At 31.8% G+C, this 24,517-nt stretch overlaps 1 protein-coding gene across 1 annotated transcript; it reads left to right on the plus strand.

Moving 5' to 3' along the window:
* The first annotated feature begins 187 nt into the window (after positions 1–187).
* LOC111047486 (fatty-acid amide hydrolase 2) lies at positions 188–24,176 on the plus strand. Its single transcript, XM_039423975.1, is given in 13 exon segments — positions 188–410; positions 9,428–9,619; positions 10,605–10,824; positions 12,055–12,207; positions 12,210–12,271; positions 13,168–13,279; positions 13,925–14,076; positions 16,073–16,180; positions 16,607–16,774; positions 17,644–17,826; positions 19,922–20,904; positions 22,016–22,223; positions 24,111–24,176. Coding segments are annotated over 10 exon segments (1,428 nt in total). The 5' UTR covers positions 188–410; positions 9,428–9,445; the 3' UTR covers positions 20,018–20,904; positions 22,016–22,223; positions 24,111–24,176.
* Positions 24,177–24,517: the final 341 nt, after the last annotated feature.

A 24,517-nucleotide genomic window follows, 5' to 3' on the forward strand; every position in this document is an offset into this window, starting at 1 on the left:
AAAAGATTGAAACAATATCAAAAGTGCTTTTGTTCTTATTGACCTTTCAAAAAAGTAAGTTTCTCTGGCGCACTTTGTATTAACATATTAAAATATCCAAACCTATCTGATTGCACAAACCGGTCTGAATAATTTCAAGTGCCAATTCTTTATCTGTAATAAAATTCATCACCTCGCAACAAAAATGCAACGAACTTGCAGTAGTGTTTTGGCAAAACGAGTTCCGCTGTAAAACCCGATGAGTTTAATGGAAGGGACGACAGCAGAACTGCTGAAGAAACAGAGACGTTGAAGCAAGTCTTCCTTCTCAAACTCAGTCTCAGTAGGCATCTGACTCCCCTAACTGCAGCATCAAGCCCAATTAGCGCTCAAAACAATCACTGAATGCGACCTATTACATAAGATACACGGTAAGTAAAATTTCTTTTTCAGTCTGCATAGCTAAAATGTGATTCACTCAACTTTTCCCTCAATGAAAATTATTATTTCCATATTATAAAAGCTTATGTCTTCTTTTTCTTAAAAAACTTGTTTTCCTATGAATGAAAGCTGTTCTATTCACTATGATAATAGATCAGTAATTAAACCGGCTTCTAATATTTATGAATACGTTGATTATTATCAATTTAATATCTAGGTTCATCAGTCGATTAAGTACAACTTTCATAACAGGTCAATAGTATCATTATTAAGCCTATATATATTATATTCTGAACAAAATTGAAATGATTTATCAACTTCTTCTTTTCTTGAAAACGCTCTTACAGTTTTTAATGGCTCATTCAATTACTACATTGATAAAATACCTATTAAAATATTTTTTATAAATATATTTTGACAAAATACAAAATAGCAGAACTGTTGGAAACTTTTGTTATGAAATAAATTTTTCCCCACAAATATTATTCAGTAGATCTGTAAGTATAAATAATGATTTAATCAATGCACAGTATTTCAATATGAATATGGAGAGGTCACTGTTTTGATAACAGATTTTTTAGTGAGGTCATATTTTACGGGTCGAAATTAGTATATTCGATGTTTTGTTTGTCTGCGTAATGTATTGTTTATGTTACCATTCGACAAAATTTCGAATTATTTGAATCAGATCAATATCATTGAATATTCTTTGAAGCCACTCACCCACACACTGTTTCTAATAATAATATTGGCTACTAAATTTGATCGATAAATTCAAGAAGTGAGAACCTAATTTTATAATAGGCTCATCATATATTTATGGAATTCATCAAACAATTTATTTTAAAATCAATATTATATTCGGGCGTGGCATCAGTGTAAGTGTCAATAGAGCTTAGCCAGAATCCTCCATAAATTATTGGTTTTATCTACATAAAATTGACCTAGGCTAAGATGAAATAAAAGTGATATCGTCTAGCAATAGTGTGAAGAAATTCAAGAACATTTATGTTCATAGTGTAAAAATACCTAGGCTATTTAAATTTATGGCTATAAATAGCCTATATATGTCTATGGATATAAGAATAAGTTGGTTTGTGGGTAATTTGTCAGAAATGTATTTTAAAATCCAAAATCATTACCTTTATGAGAAGAATATCCCATTTATTTGTAACTAATTTTAAATTGATATTTGCTTAGTATTAGCTCTGATTAAGGATACGTTAAGTGTATCCATAATCACAGGTATTAGGTAGGTAGCTTTCAAAACTTGACTGATTACGGAATTGGATGGCTGAGAAGAATAATTGTTGTGGTCTCATCAATAGAGATTACTTTGTAGAAAAGGTTATCAATTTCACATCAGAAAAACCTAAATCGACTTCACGTGTAATTGGTAAAACATGACATTATAGCTCGTACAAAACTATCTTTAACAAGCTCTCATCAGAACACGAGCTTAATTTTTGCTCGTGTTCAACAGGTTTTCAATAAAGTTTTCATGACAATCGTTTCATTCTGAAAAAATATTATTATAGGTATCAATAGATAAATGGATAAACTTGAATGAAACTTTTGTATTGAAATAGCAGTAGCAGGTGCAGATACGCTTTTTTCGAATAACCAAAAGTACCGAAAACAGTCTTTTATGCTCATATTGTTTAGTCCCAATAAAGGTACCTAGTATTTTTAAATCTGGAACGATTGTATCTAGAACTATGTTTATTAGATACAGACTATAATGAGCCTTATCTATGAACGTTGTTTATACTCTAAATAAAGCAAGTTCAGATGTATTGGAAAAAATATAAGCGGTGCCAAATTATGCGAAATTGCAACCTTCTTGCATGCAAGTCCATATAGACCTATGACTGAATTTATTTGAATCGACGCAAGGTTGTCTAATTGGATATTTTCTGTGACACGCACTTGCACGAAATTGTCTCAATTGTGGAAAATGGGAAACAAAAACATGATCATATTTTTTGTATTGATATAAGGTGTGAAAATTAGGCTACCTTGAATATTGTGGTCATGAAACTTCTCGTATGTTGACAACAAAAAATAAATTTATAATGTAGAGTAGCCTACCGTAGGTATGAAAATTTCAATATTTTAAATAAATAATATATACCGTAATACACTATGAAAGAAATTTATAATGTAGAGTATATTGGTATAAAAATTCAATATTTTAAATAAATGTCACTCTAATTAGAGTAATCAATCAGGCACAGCATTTGAATCTTCATTAGGACAAATTTTATTAAAAAATGTTGTTATTGTTAATTGAAAGCAAAATATAGATCAAAAGCAATAATAAGTTCTTCTTATGGGTTTATTTTGAGTCTTTTATAATGCTGCAAGCTCCTCTGATAATAATCTAGGCTATTTCACCCCCACCACGCACCACATTAGCCTAGGCTTCTGATGCTGAAGAATCTTATTGAATCGTTCATTTGATTGAAAACAAAAGTTTATTCATAATATAGTATTATCAAATAATATTATGTTCAACATAATTTTCCTTAGCGTTACCTAATAATACTAAATTCTCTAGGTTCTACAATAACAAATAATATTCGATTGGAAACAAGTTTATTCATATACGGTACCGTAGTATTATCAAATAATATCATGTTCAACATAATTTTCCTTAGCGCGTTACATAATAATATTGAATTCTCTAGGTTCTACAATAACAAATAAATATATTTATTGAGAAAAATAAGAGAGAAAAATATTTGCACTGCTCACTAGTAATAAATTGCTTCTATCAAATCACTATCGGTATTGGCCTATCTATCACTTCTCGAAGCAAGTGTTAGAAGATATTATTAGGCCAATTTGAGTTTTTGAGGAATGGTAGAAAAAACGTATAATTCAATCCAATGATTCAATGCGAATGATTTGAATCAAATAACTGAGTTTGAATGGTTGGAGAAACAGTTAACAGGTTTTGATACTGAACAGGTTTCTCTGCATTAGTAACCTATATTATTGAGAGATCAACTATCAAAGTCAAGTTCAACATTATTTAGAAAATTTGAACGAGTCTACGACGATTTAATAATTAGTGTATTCATATTTCAAGTACACAAATGACTTAAGATTCAGTTCGTTGGCAAGATTAATTGCCTTCTGATGCTCGTGTTCAGAAGTTCTATACGTAGCCTGTGGTATTAAAGTTATTAGCAATAAATAATTTTGGAATATCATTGGTTTCTGTCGGAGCTCTAAAAATCCAAAGATTAGTCACTGAAGGCATGAAATTAAATACTCCTTGGTTATACGCAGAATCATGATAGTTTTTGAGGAAATAATCAAAACGACAATAAAATGGAAATTAATTATAATTGCCGACTTGAATATCATAATAGAAAGATGGCAAAAAATACTGGCCAAGAGTGTGATAAGGACCTACAAATCAAAGAATATTTCTGAGCTACTAACAGTGATACAACTAGATGTTTCGAGAACATTTAAGTCAAAATGTTCGAATTTGGCACACAGTTGAAGCTAGAGACTTGGGAGGGTGTATGAAGAAGCAGGATCTTCGTCACAACATTCCACGCCCATCTCATCCCTTCGTATCCAAGTTACGCCTCAAATTATCGATTTTCAAGTAGGGGTTTGCGCTTTCAATGTTTTTCCCCTTTCATTTTTCAAGTTTGAATCATAGGCTACAAAGTACAAAAATGAATGATCAAATGTAAAATTAAATTCACAGCTAGGCTAAGCGAAGCGAACGATTTCCTGTTTCTTATGTGATATATAGTCTTCCCATGATATGAGCGAAGCGAACCTATAAGTTATCGGCTTGTTGAAAATAATACATTTATGGCAAAGGAACTGTTGAAGACTGCTGGGAAAGCAAGCAGAATTACGAAAGTCTAGTTATTCACAGAGTGCACATTTCGTATTATCATGCATCATGAAGTTATAAAACCTTATGGAAATCATGATGCATTCCTCTTTTCAAGAGATAGGAGGAGAGCAAATTTTGGTTCTTTAAAAAAAAGCAAAAAATAAGAGTGATTTTCAAACAACTTTCAAAGGCCTTGATTTAAGTTTTTTTACTAAACATTATTAACAAGCTATCTACAAATATAAAAGTAGCAGCTTCAAGTTTTTTCTCTTTCTTTCTCACAACATATAACAATCTGATTATTTTGCCGAAGTTTTTGTACAAACATTATTAACAACCTGCAAACTATAAAAAATGAGCTACCGTTTGTATTTCTTCTTTACCACCACATTTATCAAATTGTTTATTTTGATTCGCCAAGATAATTACTATCTTTTAATCAGGCGGAAATAATCTTTTATTGTTAATAGTAGCTGAATGTATTTCAAGTTTATTATGATTTTCTATTTTAATTGAATTGTTTTCGATGTAATAGGTAAATTACCGGTACTTCATGTGAATTACTTAGAACACCTAAATGAAAAAAGGTCAAAAATTCCATTGAAACAAGAACTGAAACTTTTCACACGAGTGACATACAAGTACAAAATATATTAAAGAGTGACCCTACAAGTGAAAAACGAGTGTTCCCGTTAGCCTTTTATTTTGATATAGAATACCGTGAGCCTGATGATAAAAATCTTTTTCCTACATCCTTTTTGATCCTTCCAACAAACATCTTCAAGACTATATACTGTTCAATAATCGATATGATCAAGCAATCACCGAACTTTAAAATCACCGTTCATAATATGCTTTGGAAAATTAATTTCCAAAAAAAAAAATATTAAAATATTTTAAAAATCAGTTTACAATTGGAAAATCGAGAAAATAATGTTTTAGTATTGGTGCTATCTGAATGATGTGATATTTATGATATAAACATTGAGATAGCATTCATACATACCGTTATTATTACTATAATGCATGATTAAACAGTGGACTATATTTGAAAAAGTGATCAATGCAGCTTTGTTAGCACATCATTGAATAGACGAGTTACAATCAAGAATAAAATTCGTTTTGACAAGGAAGACTTCCACTTTGGAAGTGGTTGAGAAGTCATTAGCTCATTATCTATTTATGTCTTAGAATTTTCCACTTGGTAATAGGAAATTCTGTTCATTCTCATAATTATTCTCCAATGAAGTAACTTATAAAAGCTAGCGGTTTAATTAGAAGAGAAAAATCATAAGCTATTAATAAGTAGAAATTACATCTTAATGGGTTTTCTAATAAGGAAATTGTTTTGGTAGCCTTCGTAATTCGATACACTGCCATTCTTATGTCGAATGAAAAAAGAAATTTACACTTTCGAAACCGTCAAGTCATTATTTTCTCAATGATGTATGAGTTGGGTTTAAACATTAAACACTTCTCATATTGAATTGAATCTACTGAAGGCCGTTCTCAGTAGTGTTAACACTCAATAATAAATTTTATTATTATTTAGTTAATGCTAACTAAACAAGAGATGATGAATTTCCATGACCATGATCATCTAAATAAAAATTCAAGAGGAGGATAATGCGATTTCTGTTATGTTGTGTGAAGCAATATTGACAAAGCTTAGAGTTTACAGTCAAGTAATATTATTATAGTTTCTCTATTAGCATAGACATACCAAATGAGTCAGTGAAGAAAGAGTTATGTCTAGCAGCTTGCCTATTGCTGAATGATTTCGCAAAAATTTGTCTCTTTGAAAGTCGGTTGAGCAATATTTACCAACTTGTACTGTATTTACTCAGACAAAAATCAATAAGGAAAGCTTCAAAGGAATAAAACGTACTTATGACTAGCAGCAAATACATGAGTAAGTCTTTGCACATCGCCAGAATCATCCTTTGGTCCAGTATCGAATACAAGTTTTTAAAGAACAATCAATAGGCCTACTGCTAATGTGAATTGGTAAACGGTCAACTGAGAGTCCTATCGATGAAAATTCTTGAGTTTAAAATTTAAAGAGAATATTTTCTATGTAGGCCTACATGAAACATTTCATATTCTGTATCAATATATAGGCCTTCAAAAGTATTTTTCTTTTACGTAATTTAATATTTGTAATTATGATCAAACATACAAAAGAAACTATATTTTTTCGTACACGTCAAGTTCATTGTACTGCAATGCAATAGAAACTTCTCTTCTAGTTTTTAATGGTTTCTGAGGATCTAAAGCAAATGTGGAATGCAAAGGAATTTCTATAGAACTAGAGAAATTAATTTGAATTTGAATAAATCATTTTTTTAAGGAAGGTTTCTGGGTAAAAGGAATTTAATAATGGATCCGGAATAAATAGCAAACATTAAAACTTTTCATCGGTTTTTATGTAGATTTGTGGATCATTGTTCCTAAGGAAATCGTTATTGTGTTTCCGCTGCCAAGCGTAGAGAGTAAAGACCTTGGCAGTGTTATTTTTTATATTCCATTACAATTCTATTAGATGAGAGTATAGTATCGTTATTAACTACTTTTTCACAACGATTTCAAGCTGGCCTTCAAGAAACATGGGTTCTATGAGAAGGCTCAAATTATATCTGATGAAATCACAGATAATGGATACCTATAATTTTTCAGGAGGAGTAAGGAGACAACTCATATTGTGCACATGCGATTTTTTCATAACATTGAAGAGCGAGTAATAGATATTCAGGAATAATGATAGATCATTATAGATTGAATATCAACTATAATGATACCGTAGATTGTAGTATAAGCTATCTTAGAGCCTCACCCACCTTAAAAAATGTAGAGCAAAACAGGGTCTAAATACATGAAGAGAACAAACCACTTTTTTGAATTAACACATATCAATAATGATTTTCAGATGGATCCTGAAAATTGGATGAATGATAGAATATTTTCTGTAGTATATTCTTATAGGAACTAATAAATAAAACTTTATAAAACGTAATCACGTAATCCATTCAACGTAGTATAGAGTCCGCCACGGGAAATGGACGTTCTACAAATAAACAGCACTCCACTATTTTAAGGTCAAAAAATTTATTTAATCTAATAAGATGTTGTCCGTTTTCACGCTGACAAATGAAGAGACGCTCTCTGAAATTGGCCTCCACTCTCTCAAATAGTTGACGGACGATCTGAGCGATTTCCTGATCTGCTATCCTCTATCGTTTGTCGCAGTTTGGCCAATGTATGAGGTTTCGTTTCATATACCAAAGACTTTACAAGAAAAACACGTATAAAGAACAGAAAATCTCTCAGATCGATCAACAACTTGGAGAGCGTGTAGATAGCTTCAGAGAGTGTCTCCACACATAAAATTTATTTAAGCAGAATCGAGTATCTTGGAATATGCAAAGGGTTGACTCCTATGAACGAAAAGTAATATCGTTGAGATGGTATTCATTCTTACACTGACAAATAAGTGTGGAGACGCTCTCTGAAGTTAGCCTCACTCTCTCAAAGTTGATGATCGATCTAAGAGATTTTCTGTTCTTTATAGGCTATGTGTTTTTCTTGTAAATTCTTTGGTAGTATATGAAACGAAACATCGTACATTGGCCAAACTGTGACAAACGATAGAAGATAGCAGATCAAAAAATCGCTCAGATCTACCGTCAACTATTTAGGAGAGTGGAGGCCAATGTCAGAGAGCGTCTCTACATTATTGTCAGCGTGAAAACTGACATCTTAATGATATTATTTTTCCTTCATAGGTTGCATTTTCTGAGAAACTTAATTCTGTCAATGAATTATTTTTTGACTTTGAAATAGTGGTCGATTTGTAAAACGACCGTTTCCTGTGGAGAACTCTTCGGAGCTTGAGCTACTTGCTAGTTGAGAAAGGCCATCAATTCAAGGTTCATCGTTAATTGTTATGTGTTTTGATTATTAATATGCAAAAATGAATAAATAATATATTAATTGATTCATGCATGCGTGAATGTGACGAGAGAGTGCCACAAGCAAGCCGGAGTTCACCCGCCATAAAATTCAACAAAATCAGAAGTTAACTGTACCATAGTAGTAATTTTATTTAATTAAATAAAATAGTAGTATAATACTAGTCGTATAGCACCATTTAATTATAATGAAAACCAACTTAATGCTTGAAACAAGGCTGGGTGTTTTTTTTTTTCAATTTCCCTCACCCTTTTCGGCAGAAAATATTATCAGATGCCTTGATTTGAGCGAAATATTGAAGCTCATTGAGTACAACTCTATAATCAAGCAACAGACTGAATTATGCAAAAAATATTTTTCCCATTTCCATTATCAAGAATAATTAAATGAAAATACCTAGCTGAAACTGGAAGTTTTCAAAAGAAAAACTTTCAACAAAGTTATTCAAGGTTATTGGATACAGTTTTATAATTCTACCAGTAGTCTTCATAAAATCGATTTGGTGGTTAAATTGAGATAAAAAAAGAGGACGTACAGAATCAAGTTCTCTAACTATGTCCAGTTTTTATTCATCAAATTAGATGAGCGGTGTTTATTTTGTAATTATTATTCGAAAGAAGCCTGAAGTGTACTTTTTTAGGCTAACCAAAGCAGACATGTTTTTTGTGGGAAGCATATCACTTATCAGATTTCAGCCAACAATTTATTATGCAGCCCAATTGTTTCGGAAATTGTGAGAGCTGATATGCAATGCGCATGCACGAGGACATGCTGAAGCGAACTTGTTGCATACAAAAAGGGAAAAACGCAATGAAGGCCAATGCTTGTCAGCGTGACGATGACTGCCTAAACTGCCTCACAACAACTGATATCGATCTCCAAAAAAATAAATATGACTTGTTGGACTGTATAGCTTCGCTTCAATTTCATCAGTGTATATGTAAACTATTTTTGGGAAAATTGCATAGTTTCTCACGAATATCCCAAGTTTAAAACATACAAACCGTATATCTATATAGAAACAAGAAAGGGATCAGATCCCTTCACTATGATAATGTGTACTGATCTACTGATCAACAATATTACAAATCTCATCATTTTGAGTTATCTATCTCAACTAGAAAATCTTTCTTCCGTTCAATTTTGACTAACTAAATATGTTTTCACTAGATTTCCAGCTTATCGAACATGGAGATCGGAGTGAGACTGTTTGGTGCTGTACAGCTTATCCTCTCTTGGTTGACAGCTCCAATTTTCTACTATTTGGCGAGAAAAAAATCTGGAATACTTCTTCCGCCAATTTCTGAGCCAATTCTGAAATTAAGCATAACACAACTTGCTCGCAAAATTCGTAAAAGAGAGGTAAGTATATCATACAAGATGGATTATGAATTGTAAATTTATTGAGCTATTATACGCATTTCTGATAGTGATTCACGAATTAAACCTGCCTGAGTAATGAGATTATTGATGGTGGGAGTTGAATGTACCAAGAGTTATAGGTGGGTTACGAAGCACGGGTTAAGCTCAAAACCGGCAGTTTGTGGAGCTGGCCTCTACAGCATTGACCTCTTCTAACGGGAGCACAGAGAGCATGTCATCTATATAATCTGAACGATTCGACATCATGATACCGTTGGATCAACCATATGTTATGTTGCTGTTTTTTTATTGATGAGGTGAAAATTTCTTGAGATTCTTACCGTTATTTCATCACAGGATGCATCTGAACAAATCATTTTCATGACAATACAAAAATTTGTAATACAAAAAAGGTTCTGCTCAATCTTTCCAAGAGGTATATAGCCTAAATCAGAATATAAAAATTAAGACTCCCTAGAAAAAAAGTAGAATTACATTTCTATTACACACAGACGTATAGTCTTGTAGGGATTAATAAAACAATATAAAAACCTTGTAGTACCCTTTATTATTAAAAAAATATTGATTAATTTGCACTTAAAAAAATTATTAATTTGTACAAAAGTAGCCCATATAAGTAAAGCGTTTTTAGTCTAGTAGGGGTATTCTTGTGATATTACTACGATTAATTGATTGTAAACTTGTACGAGTAAGAATGTGAATTCAAACACTTGTTACTTCCAAGGTTTTTTCATTTTATTCAATTTCTTTAAATTAATTACATTTTTTGTTATTTAATCACGAGATTGAATTTCTCGCTTCATCATTGATAAAAATTAATATTATTTTATCACTGATGAATCAAGAAATTAATAATATTATTATTATTTTATTACTGATGAAGCGAGAAATTCAGTTATATCAGCCGACTTATGATGAACTATTGGTAATAATTGGTAATAATTGAAAGATAATTTGTTTGCAGCTAACTTCAGAACAAGTAGTTAAGGCATACGTGAATCGCTGTAAGGAAGTGAACCCTCTGCTGAATGCAATAGTGGAGGACAGATTTGAAGCTGCTTTAAAAGAAGCAAAAGAAGTCGATCAACAGATCGCTTCTCGATTGAAAACAGAAGATGAAATGGAAAAGGAGACTCCTCTACTAGGCGTTCCTATTACAATCAAGGAGAGCATTGGAATTAAAGGTAAAATATGTTATTGATTCAGAAGAATTAAATGTAAATAAAAAATCCAAATGTTATATTGCTAATTCAGAATAAGAGAATGTAAATCCGAATTGGTTGTAAATTCAATCCCGTTCAGGAATTGAGAATGCAAATCCAAAACTAGTTGAATATAAAAATTCGATTGCTGTTTTTCATATTTCATATTAAATTTATTGAAACACATCGATGGGAAAAAAACTAACACAAAACTTCCCATTTCTGGTAGAAGAATGTTTCAATAATGAGCAGATCAAGGATAACATCCAACAATGTTGACGAATTAGAATAAGGCTCCACCTCAAATACGATTTCTAGTCGCAAAATTCATCCGTCTCTTGAAAATAAACCTGTTACTTGTGGAGAGAGTGAATCATTTTCAAAGGAATGTGATTCCAGTGGACGCTTAGCTTATAGAAAAATTTACCCTTGGATCTAGTAGCCCATGTGAGATAAAACATTATTTTTTAGAGGAGAAAGAGTTATGAGCGATAAGGAATAGCCTACCAGACATGGAAAGCGAAACTTGATATCATTCGAAAATTTTGAATTAATTGGTTTGAAACTTGAAGATGTTGATAAACTATCGCAATATTATAGAAAATATGCTACAATTTAAAAGAGATTTGTATCAATTTTCCGGTCAAATTACTGAAAAACCTTTGAAATATAATTAATATGTGTAGAGTAGTATAGCTGCCACTTGAAATTTCAATCACTATAAGAGAAAGCAAGAGAAATATATACATATATCTAAATATACATCTGATACATAAAGCAAGAAATATTGATTACAAAATAGTCGGTATACTCATAAGCGAAACACGAATTACCATCTATGATTGAACAATCATAACATAATTTTTTGTGAGGTGATATATTATTTTAAAATTGAGTTTCTTCAAGTTTTCAGATATGAGGGATAGATAGATAATTGGCTTTATTTGAAACCTTAACAAATTAAAGGGTTGTGGGCGGAGCTGGAGCAATAAGAGCCCCCTCTTCCATTCAACCCACATAAATTTAGCGATGGAAAGATAAAAATTTAATTTTTATTGAAAAAATTGGAATATTCTATTCTTAAAATTCACCTTGTACACTCTATAATTTCAAAATATTATTTTGTTTTACAGTTGCTTGCACGATACTCATGTGAATTATATCGAGAGTTCAAGACATTATATTATAAGGTTAAAAGATACGTTTTTCCAGGTATGAGTTTGAGTGTTGGAAGCAAATTGAGAGAAAATATCAAAGCACAAACCGATGGAGATTCAGTCATCAATCTGAAAAGTGCTGGAGCAATTCCGATCGCAATAACAAATACACCTGAGCTGTGTCTTTGTTGGGAAACTATGAATCTGATAACGGGTGCACTAATAATCCATACAATCTATCAAGAACACCCGGTGGATCTTCAGGAGGAGAGGTCAGTTTATATGATCAATATAGTACACTTTCTTCAAATTATTTTTTTTAGTTTGTTAGGACTACTCTTGAATAGAAAAAAAAATATTTATTTTTATTATTCAAATTACTTGATAATGGCATCATGGCCAAAACAGGTCGTAAATAAACAATTTTAAAAAAGGTCACTTAGATTCTTATTTTTTATTTCTACACTTTCTTCATATTCTTTATTCCCTACGCACTATAATATAATAGGTCAACCGTTTTATTTTTCTATTCCCTGACTAGGAAAATAACAGGACATTCACAGAAAACAGGACCAAGTTTAGGATATTCGAGCCTACCCTAAAAATCAATTGAAAAATAACATGTAAAAAATAAGGTGTAATCAACTTATTACAAAGAATTTTGATTACAATAATCACCAGGCCAGAGCCCATGAAAAAACATAGTTCCTCGGAATAATGTGCCGGTATTAATTATTATTATTGATGAATAATCTACCAGTGGAAATATTTCTACAAGGTGTACCAAACGAAATAAGAACTAAATGTGCTCACTGATACTTTACAAAATAATATTAAAAGTGCACAACAAATGAACCTGAATGAGTGAACCAAATCTTTTGCTCATATATTATTTATTTTAGATGATAGGAAAATTATCATAAATTAAAATGGAATGGAAAACTTCTTATTAGGCGGAGTTTAAATGCACACTATTTTCAATTTAACAAATCAAATTCGTTTAATGAGTCACCTTATTGATATATTTTCAAGTGGATGACACCACAGAAAAATGTAATAGGTGCCTACTAACATTTACTTCTACTGTCTTTCTTAATATCTAGTATATGATTTATCTAGAATGTTAAAGTGTTGAACCTATAAGTGATGAGAATATTTTAATTTGAAGGCGGCGTTGATAAGTTCTGCAGCATCGATAGCAGGAGTTGGTTCAGATTTGGCGGGATCTATTCGCATACCGTCCATGTTCACTGGAATTTTCGGACACAAGCCTACACCTGGTAAGTAGTTGAGTACCTTAGTACCTATGAAGGGAGTCTACTATAATATTACTCAAGCTAGATGGGCCTTTAAATGGAAGTAAAGGGGCATGCTTTCCTACTTATTCCGTCGGAAATTACATTTAAAATATAAAGTATAACTCTCACTGAAATTGAGAGGAACATACATAATAAACAAAAAAGTTATGCTTACAAGAGCTCTCATATTAGCAAGTTACCAAAACTTATCTCGTTCTATTAGAAGTTTAGAATCATGTAATGTAACATTGAAGATAATTTGTATAATTATAAATATTGTTGTATTTCACCATTAGCGACAAGCCTAGTAGCAATTTATAAAAAAGTCTAAAGTTTATCTCTCTCTCTCTCTCTCTCTATCTATAGGTAGTAAAAAACGTAAGATGTATTCAAATAAATATCTCTCTCTCTCTCTCTATCTCTCAACAGGGATGTGTGGCAGAGAGGACCTGGAGCCCTAACTCCGCTCTTAATAAAGGCACAAACCAATCAATCAATCTCTGTGACCATTCATTTGTAAACACTCGGATCTGTATTGCAATAAGTTATGCCTTTCAATACAGTCGGGCAACCAAGTTGGTACTATATGGTATGGTGTGTAATTAATAATTATACGATGCACTCGTCTATTGCAGATCGATCTGAAGAAACTGAAAGTATACTACATGGAAAATGCAGGCTTTTCCTTTGTCGACGTGAAAGTTGATCGTTCAGTTCGTGATGCCATAAGAAAAGGTGTCAAGCATTTGGCATCAGTTGGGGGGTGCTCAGTCAAAAAGGTAAATATTTTTTACAATATGTAAAGTAAATATTTTTATATTTATATTATTATTAATTGTAAATTTATTAAACCAGGATCTATAGGGCCCAGGAACCGGTTTCTAGAGTCTACGTACGTATACAATACAGGGAAAACTAAATCATTTACTGGTCAAACCTTGCCTTTACAATCAATGCATTTTGTAGCTAGTTTCCCTGTATTAAAAAAAATGTATGAGTTTCATCAAACCACACAGGTTTAAAGTATATTTTGAATTTTTAGCACTATAAGATAGCAGTTATAGGTGATATAGTTTTATATGATAATAGTAAGACTATTAGCATTAACTGGATGAATCTAAGGACGTTTTAAGTTCGCATATAACTGTAGTTTATAGAATACTAGCAGTCAGGCTCGCTTCGCTCGCCATATCCGTCTGGGCCCCCGACTGGATGGTCCAAAAATGAAATCAGCGGGCTCGCTTCGCTCGCCTGCATTTTTCATTTGAGCATGCTTCATTCCATCAGAAAGTCTTCCTCGCTCGATTCAATCACCGAATAATTTCAATTATTTACTGCAGGGTGGAAAACTTCGTTAGGATATGTAGGCTACTCCAGGAACCTTTGTACCGAATTTGAACGTTTTATGTCAATTTGATCTCGAAAACTTGAGAAAAACGCTGGTAAAAACACCTGTTACTATATCGGCGTATCTTTGGCGAACATAATTCTTCTACCTCAGCTAAACCTGTGCACTGAATTTTTTTAATATATTTCCAGCAATTATTGAAAAAGGTGAGAAAACGCAGAAAAGCTGAGAAAAACGTTGCTTTTGGGCGTATCTTTGATAAAATATTAAAGTCACCTCATCACAAAATTTTTAGACCCTAGCTAAACCTCTGTATTAAATTTGAACATTTCCTGTCTATTACTTGATGAAAGAACTGAGAAAACGCTATAATTTTGGGCGTATCTTTGGCGTTATTTCAAATTCCTTCTAACACAACATTATTACACCCTAGCTGAGCTTCTGTAGTAAATTTGAACATTTTCTGTTCATTTGTTATCGATAAAGCTGAGAAAACGCTGGAAAAACGCAGATTTTGGGCGTATCTTTGGAAATTTTTCCAAATCCGTTCTTAGTGCGCCTCTAAAGGGCCAACTGAACATACCTACCAAATTTTAACGTTTTTGGTCCGGTAGATTTTTAGTTCTGCGAGTGAGTGAGTCAGTCAGTCAGTCAGTGAGTGAGTGCCATTTCGCTGTTATATATAATATATAGATATAGATAGATAAAAGAAGAAATGTTTCTGAAATACTTGACACTAAGGAAACATTCTTTACAGTTCTATTGCATACATCCGCCTACCGTACAGGATAGTACAGTACCAATACCTAGTTATTTGTAGGCATATGTCTGCAGGGAGAGCTGAACTGAGAATATTCGGTTGAGACGACTGGAGTCTCGGAACTAAGTACACAATATTATTCAAGAATGAACGTTTCTTAAGCTGCGTACACATACTCGCGCTTCCAACCCGTACCGAGCACGCTTCTCCCTCGTACCGCCCTCGTACCGCCCTCGGACCACCATCGAACCACAGTCGCACCGCCCACGCACCCATCATGAACGTGACGGAAGATGTTAGCTCTTCTTGCGTTCCCCGGTCGAACCACTGTTGCTCGCCGGTCGATCATCAATCGCTCTGCTGGAGTGACGTTCGGTTGCGGAGCAGAGCGACAGTCTGTACGCACCTATACAATAGCCTGCAGTAAGAGCTATCGTGAGAATGATTTGGATAGTGCCAAATAGCGTCTTTTAAATAAATACGTTATGATAGTAGTGAATTAGGTACCTAAAATATTGATTTTGTTGTACTTTAGATACCTCATGGTGTAATAAGTTACGATAGTTTTTTATCAAAGTCTTGCAGTCACAATTATTAATATCTTTCTAGACTTTCTTTTTCGATCGATGTGTTATAAAAAATTATGTGAAGTGTTATTTGATTGCAGGTTTGCATTGATGAAATGGAGGGTACAGCTGAAACATGTGCATCTACATTCTTCAGCATGAAAAATATCCCAGATTTGATGAGCATGGCAAACCCGGATAATCCGAAAGTAAGTCGACAAACTTCATTATATTGAAAAGATTTTGTAAACCTACTCAGCCATTTCAAAATTCAAATTCTCAAATTCATTCACTTTTTATATCAAATACTAATTTGTAATAATTAACTAAAATGTAATATGATTGTGTAGATTGTAAATATCCCTTATTTATGAGAATTGTCCCCTTTGATCTTTCACAGTGTCGACGAGAGTTTGACAGCCTAATATCTGGTTAACTAAGAAATTGAAAAGGCCAAAGACTAGTATTTGAATTTCTATTCTCGAGTAGGCTTATCTATTTAATTGAATTTGTGAGAAATAAAATTTATCAATTTAATTGATAACTGTACTTTCTTTTCAGAATTTAAATTGATTGCAAACTTGAAATTAAATTTTAATAGTAGTGAAAATCAATTATCTTTCCCTTATTTCCAGGAAAAGAAAAATGTATTTGTAGAACTTGTGAAATCGATATTTGGATTATCCAACATCTCGACTGCAGGTATATTGTTCACCCTCTTGTGCAACTGCAACTGCTTCATACCTCGTTCGCGGAAAGATCACTACTTGCGAGAGAATGAACATAATTTACAAGTATTTCAGGTGAGTTAATATATAATTTTCGAAATAATGATATACATTAAGGATTATACATTATACAGTGAGTCTCTTGACTCCCATGGAATACTTCCAGGTCTTCCATACCATCTTCCCTTTGGTTTAATAGAATGCATTAGGAATTTGAAAATTTTATTGCAGGATACTTTTTCATTTATGATAGAATAATTTGTAAGTATATATTTTTAAGATTAATCTAGCTTACTAAAATGCGTTTCTATAAACATGGTTCATTAAAAATTAAATGAATGAATGCATTGCTAAGTCAATAACGATGAAAATTTACATTTGTCGACGTATTTGGCAGAGTAGCCAACTGTGTGCTGACTGAAAATTATCTTTCAAGCTAGATTGCAGTAAACATGATTTGTAAGCACAACATTCATTATTAGTGGTTAATTTTATGAATTCAATCCTCAAGATAAAATACTTGTTACTCATACACCCAATAATCCAAAATGAGCCTGTGTACCTCTAAAATGTAATTGAATAAAATACACTGAATTCCATCTTATTGTGGGATTTGGCTTCAGGTGTGAAAACACTTACTGTCATGCGGTAGAATTTGAAAATTTTATTACAGGATACTTTTGCATTCATGATAGAATTATTTGTAAGTATATTTTTTAAAGATTAAATTAAATATCAAAGTTTCTAATAAGACTTCACTAAGTTGGAATATTAACTTTTTTTACTTCATATCATTTTCCTTACCTTACCCTAATTTAATTTCCCTTCAATGAGTGTAAAACATTTTATGAAGTTTAGACCTTTGGATCAATATGTATTAAAATGAGAACGCTCAAATGCGTTTTATATTTTACGATTACACTAATATCTGTTAATTTTTGCAGAACCTGCTTCAAAATGACGGAGTATTTATTTATCCAACCCATCCGATTCCCGCCTATTATCATGGTCAGTATAAGGTGAAAATAGCAGGGGTGATGTACACCATGGTCTTCAATACACTGGGCATGCCCTCCACGCACATTCCAATGGGGCTCAATAGAGAAGGACTACCAATTGGCTTTCAGGTGAGCTAAGCATTTGTCAAACATTGGTTCAAATTGATTGTAGCCCAACTTGAAATTGTATATTTGCGAAAAAAGTTGTGTCATCATGAATTTCAGGACTTTTTTCTTTCTATATAGTAATGAGTGCAATGTTTATTTATTTATTGAAATTGTTTTATTTTCTTCTTCTTCTTTTACAAAATACAATATTTATACAATATTAAATGTGAAGAAGGCTTCTCTTAAGGGCAAGTGCCTGATTATCTGATTATTATTGTCGGATTATCCGATTTTTTATGAGAGCTGTGTGATCCTTTTCATTATAAGGGTTTCAATGAGTTTTTATTGTTCTACATGAGAAGATTATTTCACGTGATGATTTGTTTCCTTTATATCGATTCTGTCTTTTATTTGGATTCTATACTGGACAACTGTTTCATGATAAACAATTGCGTAATAAATGAAAATTAAGAATAATTTGTAGAAATAGCCTTAACAGGATTGTGGTAGATTTTTCGAACACAAATACATCTTTGCTTGTGCTAACTTGATATCTATTAAATGTGATAAGGATATACCGGTATTATGCTCAGAAATACCAAAATGTTATTATTGCCGACAGCACATTGAAATAAAGACTCAAAACATCAATCTGTATTACTGTTACGTATATTGTAATTCATCACGTTGCAATCAAGACTGAAGAAGTAGGAAATTTACGTATCACATAACAAGTTTTGGGCGTAACCAGTACTTCAAGCTTATAAATAAAATTATACTATTTTGATTTTTTGCTGGTGATGCTCAATTATGTGTTGAGGAGAGGAATCATACATAGTCCAGTCAATATAGACATAAAAAAGGGGGTGTGCTTGCAATTTATATTGTGATTCTGATTTTTTAATATATTATTTGGGTACATAAGAGAAGTCCAGAACCAATCTCTTCATGTAAAATTTCCTTGTGCAAGATACAGAGTGGTCCAAAAACCTCGTATTTTCGGCTCATTTTCCAGTTTTCAGCTATTTCCGCCAAATCTCGTAATCTGACAGAAAAATTAATTTTGCTTCCGCCTTTTTTTTAGATTATAGAATTCTGAATAGAATGAGGTCATTCGAACTCTCTAACTCCAATGAGTACTGAGTTATGATTTTTCAAAAATAAGTGAAATTTGAAGAAAGAAAAAAAATCAATTTTGATGAATTTTAGTTTTTGATCAACAATATCTTCCAATTGTTACCATCTAGATGTATAATTCAAAATCCTTCTGGGCGTATTTTTGTGCTCTACAATCTGAGATCAGGTAGAGCGCTCTATCTCATATAGATTTCCAGTTACACCTGACAACAATGCTCCTTGTATTGTGAAAAACACCTAATTTTCAGCTTCAACCATCATCACCAACTACATTGTCCTCACATTGATATTTCGCACAATGAGATAAGCTCATGAGATTATGTTCTATGAAAATCACCCGTTAGATGCACTTCATTTCAGTATTTCCTAGTGAAGAGGCGCACTTAAGGACACGTCAAGGATCAAAATTTCAAACACTTATAACTTTTGACACAATGCTCAGATTTCATCGTACTACACTTCATTCTTCTCGACTCGTCAAGTTGGTCCTTGCATCATCATGCATCATAAGTCAAAATCCGTCGAAAAATGGAAAATTTATTGTTGAGTGTACTTAAGAAGTTTTTGGGCCACGCTGTATCTAGCTCAAGGAAATTTTGCATGAAGAAATTGGTTCTGGACTTCTCTTATGTACCTAAATAATATATTCAAAATTCAGAACTACAATATAAATTGCATGCACCAATGTATATAGTGACTGGACTATCATATACGATTAATGATTTGGTGTATTGATATGGACGTAGCCTAAATATGTGGACTATTTGAGACAAAATTACGAAATTGATTTGATTTGATTGCTTCATCAAACAAAATAAAAAATAAAGGTGAAATACGAACCAAACTTCTAAACGGAGCAGTTAAACAGTTGTTTCACAAAATTAAAAGTTATCACATAACATATAAATTGAAAAATCAATTTCAGAGTATATAGTTTGAATATTTTGTTTTAATGTTTTATGTTTTTGCAATGTTTTAGGTGGCTGCGGCACCCAATAATGACCGTCTTTGCCTTGCGGTAGCAAAAGAATTGGAAACTGCGTTCAAAGGATGGGTCCCACCTCCATCTAAATAACCAAATGAAGGATTTTTGATTGAATGTAATCTGTGATATTTATTATAAATGTGTAATGGAGAGTGGTATTATATTAATAGGATATAATCGAATATAACCTAATTGTTAATGATGATTTTCAGTTGATCGATTATTAGAAAGTTCAAATTGAGTTGAAAAATCAAAATAATTTATTATGTTCTTTTTTACATTTGGTTAACTAGAAGAGATTTCTATGTATAACTTCACTAAAACTGTAACTTTAATACAATAAATTAAACTTGTGTATTGGAACAGTTTAGGATACGCTTTAAAAAATATATATTGAAAATAAAGATACAATATAGATTATGACGTGTGTGTTACAAACATTATAAGATGTAGGCTAATAAGTAAAAGCGAATTTTCTCAATGAAACTTTTTCTATATTTTCTCCAGACTTATAATTTCTTCTTCCAAAGTACTATGGATACATTTGAAATTGAAATTAATCTTGTGGCATTATCACTGCAAGTGATATGAATATTGCAAGGTTTGATTCTTTCAAGAGCGTTAATATTCCATTTTTTATTACATAACATTCCTCGCAGCTTGTATTAAGACGAGGCATTTTTCTTCAACCGGAAATCGATATAATCTTTTCAGGAATAGATAGTTGAGGAGGAGAAGTGTGCTAGCCTATCCCTTTATTAGATTATAAAACCATTCGACAAAATATTAGTTTCAACCCTAGTAACCTAGTTGTTTCATAAAAAATAATATTTCGCTCAAAATTAACGACAAGTAGAATTGAAAGAGTGATGTGATAAATTTTAGTTCAGCAACAACTTTTCAACCATTGTTGGTACGGTAATTGATATTTTGAGGAGTTTCACATATCAGAGTAAAGTGAGAAACAAACCAGAAAGGTAACCAATAAAAGAAGTCTTATTTTAAAACTGTTAGTTTATACCCTATAATTTCTTCAAAGTAGGCCTATTATTCAGTTTTCATATTAAGAGAATAAAGAGAGACCTCTTATCACAGAATTATTAAAGGCCCTTATTACAATCAAATATACTATTTGATACATTTATAAATTGTTTTAGATTTCTCTCTATGATAACGTTCATATTTGTCTACTGTTACTTCTAATTCCAAGACTTTAGAAAAATAAGTTCAGAAGGGTTACAGACTTATGTACTAGAATGAAATCAAGTTCTGAAAATTGCATAAGGACAAGGTTTTAATAGTGAACAAATTTATATTAATGTGAAAAAGTTACTTACGTGGGTAATAAGTATAAGTATATGAGTAATAAGTATAATTTATTGCTATGCTATAAGTGTTGAATTGCTTTTGCTCAAGTATTATACTCAGTGAAGTGAGAAATAACTAAATTTGAATAATTCCATACATGTAAAATATGTATTAGTTTTAAATTAAATTTCAAATCTTAAAATTGACAGGAATATTGCAAGATTTGATTGCAGAAAAAACTATGTTAATAGTGCTGATAAATTGAAAAATTAATATGTTGATACTGAATTGATTTTGAATAAGATAAATAATTCGTTTAAAGTTTAAATTAACTTACAATCGTAACCGTTCTCAGTAGGACTGAATTGTTTGATGCCAAATATTGGAGGAATTTATAATTTGAATAAGGCATTTGTTAAATAACTCTCTCCATTAACAAGACTACAAGAAACAGAATTGGGAAACCCAGATTACGATAAAGAAGTACAGTACACGATGGTTCTCACTATAACATAGGTACCGGTAGCCTATAGTATGACATAATATAGGACAATAGATCAGTATGTAGTACTAGATGACCTATGGGAAAATTATGAACGAAACTCATAGTTATTATAAGAGACAAAAGAATTATAGATATTCCAATGACAAGCATATCACACTCACAGTCATTGTAATGATCACATATCATTAAAATTGGGATACATCATCAATAACGTTTACTCTTGATTATTCAGGAAATATCGCTGTTAACATTTCAATTTGGTTTCTTGTTCCTAGTGGACTGTTAACATTATTCAGAAGATAAAAAAGAATCTGAAGGTGGTCTTTCAAAATGTTGTGGCATGTTTATGTTTCAATCTACCATTTCGTTATAATGCTACTTGGCTTTAGACAAGTAGCAAATGCTTGGAATGTGTCAGTGAAGTCAACGTTTTTTGAGCATGGCAGAAGCAATTTATGGAAATTTCTCAGTGTCTGGGTGCAGGTGAGTTTCTAAAATGCAATAATTAAATTCAAATGAAAATTGCGAATTAATATTAATTAGTAATTAATATACGAACAAATTGCGAATCATTGTTATCACTACTAGTGTTGAAAATTTTTCATATGAAAAATGATATCAATCGGTTGTAATAATGACAGATTACAATTTATGCTATTAAATTTTATCGATGACAGATTTCATTCAACTCTGCAAAAATAATGAAATATTTTGAAAATATTTTTTGATGATTAAAAAAATGATGGATGATTTTGATAATTAGTTATGATGAAGGAGCGTGGAATAATCAATAAAATATTTATGCGTACTATTAAATCGATCTTTATTAATAAATGAGCTTAATTGTTCATTCAATATAAGTTGAAAGATGTTGGAAATAGGAATACAGTAATTTATGCCCAAGTAAATTGGATAACACTTCTTTTTGTAGTACAGAAAGATTATCTTCAATTTTTTGTAACTTTTATAATATGCATTCGAATATTTACTGGAGGTTTTTTCTATTAATGAATAATAATATCGAGTTAACTGGTTGGCTCAGACTGGTGTCAGAGTTTTCAGGTCGCACCTGATCAATTTCAGAGCCTCTGACATGACCTAACGAATGTTTTTTTTAGGCAGCCGAGACCGACAAATTAACGTGTCCATCCGAAACACGAGAGTGGCCCGAGAAAAATATTTTGCCCGGGCCGGGATTTGATTTCAATAGATTTTATTCTATTATTTATACCTACGGATCATAAGTACGAGTAGTGTAGTAAAAAATTAATGTTATCAATTAGAAACCGTTTTGGCATTTGGATAGCCTATCATTGACATGTTGATTTTTTACCAAGTTACCAAGTTGCGATTTATAATCAACTCGACAGCTGATTTATGATGAATAATTCTATAGTCTGATTTTTACTCTAATATTGACGTATGAAGGAGGCTCCTTTTCCTTTTATTATCCTTGAAATGGAAAATTTCCAAAAACCTTGTATATACGTCGACGCGCAATTTAAAAAGGAACATACCTGTCAAATTTCATAAAAATCTATTACCGCGTTTCGCCGTAAATGCGCAACATTTAAACATTCAAACATTGACACATTTAAACATTAAGAGAAATGCCAAACCGTCGACTTGAATCTTAGACCTCACTTCGCTTGGTCAACTAGTGTTGAAGAATATTCATAAGAAGAATAATATCAATCGGTTTAATAATTACAATTTATGCTATTAAAGTTTATCGATGACAGATTTCATTCAACTCTGCAAAAATGATGAAATATTTTGAAAATATTCTTTGCTGATTAAAAAAATGATGGATGATTTTGATAATTAGTTATGATGAAGGAGCGTGGAAAGATCAATAAATATTTATGCGTACCATTAAATCGATCTTTATTAATAAATGAGCATAATTGTTCATTCAATATAAGTTGAAAGATGTTGGAAATAGGAATACAGTAATTTATGCCCAGCTTAATTGGATGACTCTTGTATTTGTAGTACAGAAGGGTTCTTTTCAATTAGTTGTAACTTTTATAATATGTATTCGAATAATTTACTGGAGAATTTTTCTATTAATAAATAATAATAATAATAATATCGAGTGACCTGGCTGGCTCAGGTCTGGTGTCAGAGCTCTGACATGACCTAACGAATGGTTTTTTAGGCACCCAAGACCGACGAATTCACGTGTCCATCCAAAACACGGGAGTGGCCCGAGAAAAATATCTTGTCCGATAGATTTTATTCTATTATTTATACCTACGGATCATTAGTACGAGTAGTGTAGTAAGAAAAATGTTAAGAATGTTATCAATTAGAAACCGTTTTGGCATTTGGATAGCCTATCATTGACATATTGATTGTTTCCAACAGGTATTAACTCAGCTATATTTTCTCACACATGCCATTATCTATATGAAGAAGAGAGATAATGCAAGACAAAAAACAAAAGAACAGAATTTACTATTATTTTTGAATAATACCTACTTTTCTCTCATATTTCCCTTGACAATGGTGAGTATAAATATTCAATTAGATTTCAAGCAGCAAACATTTCAAAATACTTGTATATATACAGTACTAATGATTTAAAAGATTGTACATGAAGCCGGAATGATAACAGGTAACTTCCAGACTATATAGAATTATCTATTGAAGATTATTAGAATGTCTGATGTATAAAACTCACTTAGGTATTTCATATGCATTATTATTAATTACTATTTGAAATGGAAGAGACAATGTCACAATCTCAATGCATTAGAGCTTATAGAGCTCTT

This window comes from Nilaparvata lugens, chromosome 1 (assembly GCF_014356525.2).
Source record: "Nilaparvata lugens isolate BPH chromosome 1, ASM1435652v1, whole genome shotgun sequence".
NCBI lineage: Eukaryota > Metazoa > Arthropoda > Insecta > Hemiptera > Delphacidae > Nilaparvata > Nilaparvata lugens.